The sequence below is a fragment of the Carlito syrichta genome, unplaced genomic scaffold (genome assembly GCF_000164805.1).
Source record: "Carlito syrichta isolate Samal-C Ts95f unplaced genomic scaffold, Tarsius_syrichta-2.0.1 Scaffold103472, whole genome shotgun sequence".
NCBI lineage: Eukaryota > Metazoa > Chordata > Mammalia > Primates > Tarsiidae > Carlito > Carlito syrichta.
Window position 1 is genome coordinate 230,245 of NW_007047568.1, and position 5,935 is coordinate 236,179.

Here is a 5,935-nt window from a genome sequence, read left to right on the forward strand (position 1 = left end):
CAAAAAAAAAAAAAAAAGTGAGTTCTGTTTAGATACAGTCTCAAAAATGACAGCCACTCTCACTAGAATAGGTATAATCAAAATTATAAAATAAGTTTGGCAAAGATATGGAAACATTCAAACACTTGTATATTGCTTGGTGGGAATGTCAAACGGTACTGCCTCTGAGGAAAACAGTTTGGCAGTTCCTCAAAAATTTAAACATAAGATACAATTTGACCTAGCAATTCCACTCCTAGGTATATACCCAAAAAAATTGAACACAGGAACTCAAACAAATACTTGTACACGCATGTTCATAGCAGCACTATTCACAGTAGCCAAAAAGGTGGAAACAACCTAAATGTCCACTGATGGATGAATGGATCAGCATATTGTGGTCCTTCCATACAGTGGAATATTATTTAGCCATACAAGGGAGACTGACACAGGTTACAACGTGGATGAACCTTGAACACATCATGCTCAGTGAAAGAAGTCAGTCACACAAGGCCTCATGGCATATATTTCTATTTACATGAAGAGTCCATAGCCGGGCTTGGTGGCTCAGCCCGTAATCCCACGCCTTTGGGAGGCTGAGGTGAGTGGATTGCCTGAGCCCGCGGATTCAAGACCTGCCTGGGCAGGCGAGACCTCATCTCTACAATAAATCAAAAAAATTAGCCGGGCATGGTAGCACGCACCTGTAGTTCCAGCTACTTGGAAGGCTTAGACAGAAGGATCGCCGGAGCCCAGCAGGTCGAGGCTGCGGTGACTGGGAGTGGCCACTGCACTCCAGTCTGGGCGACAGAGTGAGATTCCAACTCAAAAAAAAAAAAGAGTCCAGAAGAGGCAAATCTATGGAGACAGAAAGTAGATTAACGGTTGCCAGGGGCTGGGAGTGGGGGAATGAGGTCTCTTTTTGGGATAATGAAATGACGATGAGGTCTCCTTCTGGGATGATGAAAATATTTTGGAACTAGATAGTGGTGGTAGCTGCACACCATGGTAAATGTACTAGATGCCACTGAATTGTTCAAAAATAGTTAATTTTATGTTATGTGAATTTTACCTCAATAAAAACAACCCACCTCAGCAGCATGAGAAAACTCTGCAGAGGGGTTTTGCTCTGTGTACATTTTCCTGACTTTTTCCGAGCATGGGCGCTGTTCTAGCAGTTCTGTGACAGGCCTCTCAGCCCTCCAAGTTGTGCCACCATTGTCTTGTCTCCTAGCACCATCCTGCTGTACCGCATCATGGCGTGGGGCCTGGCCACCCTGCTCTGCGTGGAGGGCGCTGCCATGCTCTACTACCCCTCCGTGTCCAGGTAAGCCAAGATCCCAGCATCCCAGGAGGTCCAGTCCCTGGCCCATCGTGTGCTCTCTTGCAAGGACCTGACCCACAAAGTGGGTGCCTTGGAGGCCAACCACTGGGCCACAGCTGAGACCCAGAGAGCTCACAGAACCTTGCAACCCTGAGCCGTATTCCTGGCCTCCACCTTTCTTGTTGGTGTGTGTAGGTTCCTGTGTACACATGCGTGTACACAGAGCTTATGCTGTGTCCCCTTCCACGTGAGTCTGCATACAGAGCTATAGGTATTGGTGCAGCTTCCTCACACCCATACTTTGATTTTTATTCTTCAAGCTTCCTCCAGGGAGCAGGTAAGTTTAACATACTAAGAATGGGATCAAGATGATGTGGAGAAAGAGAGGGGAACCCTGGGAGGAGCAAATTCGATGCCTCTGCTTCCTATACTTTGTATTGTTCTGAACACAGATGCAGGGAGATGTGGCTACTGAAATTGTCTTAGGTATTTCCTCAAGTTTAAAATCCCATCCATGCAACCAGTTGCAAAGCCTTACAGTCCCTCCAAGGATATATACTCTAACTTCCAGTGGAAAACTAGAGAACAGAGGTGGACAGTGTATCTGTCTTATCTGTCTGAGATCTTAGGGCTGTGTAGAACAGGGATCAATACATTGCAGCCCTCAGGACAACCTGGCCCTCTGTCTGGTTTTGTAAATAAAGTTTTATTGGAACACAACCACACCCATTTATTTATATCTTGTCTGTGACTGCTTTTGCATTATAGCATCAGAGTTGAGAAGGTGCAACAGAGACCACGGTGTAGCCCAGGAAGCTGAAAATATATGCTGTCTATCCTTTTACAGAAAAAGTTTGCCAGCCCAGGGTGTGGGTCATTTCTCATGCTGCTTTTTTTTTGGCTTCTTGCAGCTTCTCAATGAAATGTTTCTAAATTGGTGTTGCTTTTTCAATCAGGGATCTCTGGGTAGATCCATCTATATGGTCTGCTTTCCTAGGGAACGTCAAAAGGACAGATGAGTGTCCTAACATATAACAGCATGCACAGCCGGGCTTAGTGGCTCAGCCTGTAATCCCGCACCTTTGGGAGGCTGAGGTGAGTGAATTGCCTGAGACCGCAGGTTCAAGACCCGCCTGGGCAACTTGACGAGACCTCATCTCTACAATAAATAAAAAATGAGCCAGGTGTGGTAGTGCGCACCTGTAGTTCCAGCTACTCGGAAGGCTGAGGCGGGAGGATCGCCGGAGCCCAGCAGGTCGAGGCTGCGGTGGCCGGGAGCGGCCACTGCACTCCAGTCTGGGTGACAGAGTGAGACTCCAACTCAAAAAACAAAACAAACAAACAAAAAAACAGCATGCACTTAACTGGAAAGAGAGTTGCCAAGCACAGTTGTTCATACCTGTAATCCCAACACTTTGGGAGGCCAAGGCAGGAGGACTGCTTGAGCCCAGGAATTCAAGACCAACCTGGGCAGCATAACGAGACACCATCTCTAAAAAAAAAAACAAAAAAAAAAACAAAAAAGGGAGAGTTTCTCTGTTACCCTCACCTGTGGCACCCTGGAGACTCCTGGCAAAGTTGCATCTGAGCCTAAGGGTGCCATTGCTGCAGGGCTGGAGGTGTCCCAGGGTCTTCAGGGGCTGCTCCTTTGAAACGTCTTAACCCTTAATGACCCAGACTTCCCAGCATTCTTTGGGCTCACAACCTTACTCTTCTATTGGTTGTTTACCCTCTGCCTTTGCATCACAGTCACTTCCCTTCCTCCTTCTGTTTCCCTTTCTCCCCTCCAGCCTTTCCAGGCTGTATATTAGCCTTGACAGCTGAAGATGGATATGCCTATTAAAAGAAGGCAGGCACCTTCCAAGGTGGCAGCCTCCTAAGGTGGCATAGTATCCTTCCTATCGCAAAAGGAGATGGGTATTACGTTCTCCTACCTGTTTTTTTTTTTTACATTTTCTGCCATTTCCCCCCTCCTGTTTGACCACCCCATGAATGTGAAAACAGGAGTGCTTTCATTCATTTGTGTCACCACATTCTCTGTGTCCACAAGGCTGTTTGGTCATCTGCTTTTCTGTCTCTCTCTTTCCTTTGACCCGAATAGTCCTATCCCCTTTGCTTTCTGTTCTCTTTTTCCTCCAGGCTATTTCACTTCTCTCCTACATGATGCACTTCTTTTTCTTCTTCTTCTTTTTTTTTTTTTTTTTTTTGAGTCAGAATCTCACTCTGTCGCCCAGGCTGGAGTGCAGTGGCATACTCATGGCTACCACAGCCTCAAACTTCTGGGCTCAGGCAATCCTTCTGCCTCAGTCTTCCAAGTAGCTGGAACTACAGGCGCACGCTACCACGCCTGGCTAATTTATTTATTTATTTGTTGTAGAGACGAGGTTTCCCCATGTTGCCCAGGCTGGTCTCAAACCCGTGGGCTCAGGCAATCCTCTCGCCTCTGCCTCCCAAAGTGCTGGGATTACAGATGTGAGCCACTGCACCTGGCATGTGATGCATTTCCTAGCTGATGGTTCTTACCTTGGTAACATACATATGTGGGGCTCTCTCCCCTACCCCACGGGAACTGATGATTCCAATGATCTGTTGATAGAAATCCTTGTCCTTTTCTCCAACAAGAACCTCTGAAAAGATTGCTGTCTGTAACCACAAGGACAAATGTCCTTTGAAATGGGCAGCTGGCAGATTGTGAGTTGCTCGGGGAGAGGGGCTGGATCTTGTTCATGTCATTGACCAAAGCCATATATTAAGTACTGAAACCCTCACTAGTTAAGGGAGTACCTTTGTCTTTCCTTGACTTGCATGTTTTTTCCTTGAACAGACTGAGTGCAGGGAGTCCCCCATCCCAGAGTGTCCTTTCCTTTTTGACCTTTTCCCAGCAGGGACCTTACAAACCTCCCCGAGTGGAATGCCTTAGAAGTCCTCCCATTTATGAGACAGAGACATGATTGATCTCCCATATGCTCCTGCAATTTATTGCTTGTTCCAGACACGAGAAATGAGTCACGTTTCCTTTGGGCAGAATCAGAAGCGATTGATGCACTTCCTTTTTCCTTCTCATCCTCTTATCTCAGCTTCCAGATAAGTAGATGTATTTTAGTCAGCACTTCGCTGTCGAGAATGATGACTTGGTTTTCTTCCCTCAGGTGTGAGAGGGGACTGGACCACGCCATTCCCCATTATATCACCACGTACCTGCCCCTGCTGCTCGTTCTGGTGGCCAACCCTATCTTGTTCCAAAAGACAGTGACTGCAGGTAAACAGTAGGGAAGTTCTCTGGGCATAAAGCCACAGCCTTGAGCTCAGATAGTGACACATGTTGTTCTTGTGGAATTATGCAGGACATTTGGCTTCATTTGTTATCCTCGAGACATAAGCAGAATATAATTGGAAAAAGTGAGCATGTTTAATAAATGAAAACTAGCGAGCCTTTGCCTACACAAGATTTTTCAAATGTATTAGCTCAAGGCCACAACTAGTTGACTTTTCACTTCTGTGCTGGGCTCTGCCTGCATCTTCCCCAGGAATGTCCTTGAACAATAGGAGCAGAAGGAGATGGAAGGGGAGGGGAAGGGACGGGGCATGAACTGAGGAGGCTCCAGTCCCATAATGCACTTGGTCTATGTCTTTTTTAAGATGGGCAGAAAACAGGAAGTGGAGCACAGGAAATGAATCAAATGCAATGGTTAGAAATGGATAAGCAGAGTGTAGTGAGTCTAGAATGCTAGGGAAAGACCTCTACCACCTCCTCAAGCATAAACTGGAGTGAGTCTTCAATCTCCTCATGCTACAGGGATCTCTTAAAGACATGATGGGAATAAGGGAGTTTACCTTAACAGAAAGGTAATTTGAGGATCAGCTGTCAATTATAGAACTTTTTAAAAACATTATTATTTTTTGAGTCGGGATCTCACTCTGTTGCCCAGGTTGGAGTGCAGTGGCACAATTACAGCTTACAGCAGCCTCAACCTTCTGGGCTCAGGTGATCCTCTTGTTTCAGCATTCTGAGTAGCTGGGACTCCAGGCATGCGCTACTATACCCCTTTAATTTTTTTGACTTTTTTGTTCAGATGAGGTCTTGCTATGTTGCCCAGGCTGGTCTCGAACTTCTGGGCTTAAGCAATCATCCTGCCTTGGCCTCCCAAAATGCACCCAGTCAGAGACATTGTTTAAAGTAACTCTATCATGAGTAATAGGAAATTTTTGTGGCTTTTCATATCTACATTTAAATATAGTATATTGAATAGAGAATTTTTTTACAAAACTGCATAAAATAATGATTCCATTGCATCAAACAAATGAAATTGACATAGAGAAAAAAACTGAAAAAAAAATACACCGAGATGTTAATAGTGGTTGTCTCTGGGTGGAGGGACCATGGGTCAGTAATTCTTCTCTAAACTTTATATTTTCTAGCTTGTCTATAGGGAGAATTTTAACATTTTTCAATATTTTAACAAATGTGAATTATTATTATTATTTTTTGAGTTGGAGTCTCACTCTATTTCCCAGGTTGGAGTGCAGTGGCATGCTCCTGGCCACCGCAGCCTCAATCTGCTGGGCTCCAGTGATCCTTCCGCCTCAGCCTTCCAAGTAGCTGGAACTACAGACACGTGCTACCACGCCTGG

General features: G+C 45.6%; 1 protein-coding gene across 1 annotated transcript in view; it reads left to right on the forward strand.

Moving 5' to 3' along the window:
* The window catches only part of GPR143 (G protein-coupled receptor 143), a 46,938-nt gene that overhangs the window by 21,362 nt on the left and 19,641 nt on the right, over positions 1-5,935 (forward strand). Inside the window, exons 4-5 of the mRNA XM_008065604.1 lie at positions 1,214-1,306; positions 4,453-4,562. Coding sequence (XP_008063795.1) covers positions 1,214-1,306; positions 4,453-4,562 — 203 coding nt within the window. The remainder of the gene's footprint in view (positions 1-1,213; positions 1,307-4,452; positions 4,563-5,935) is intronic.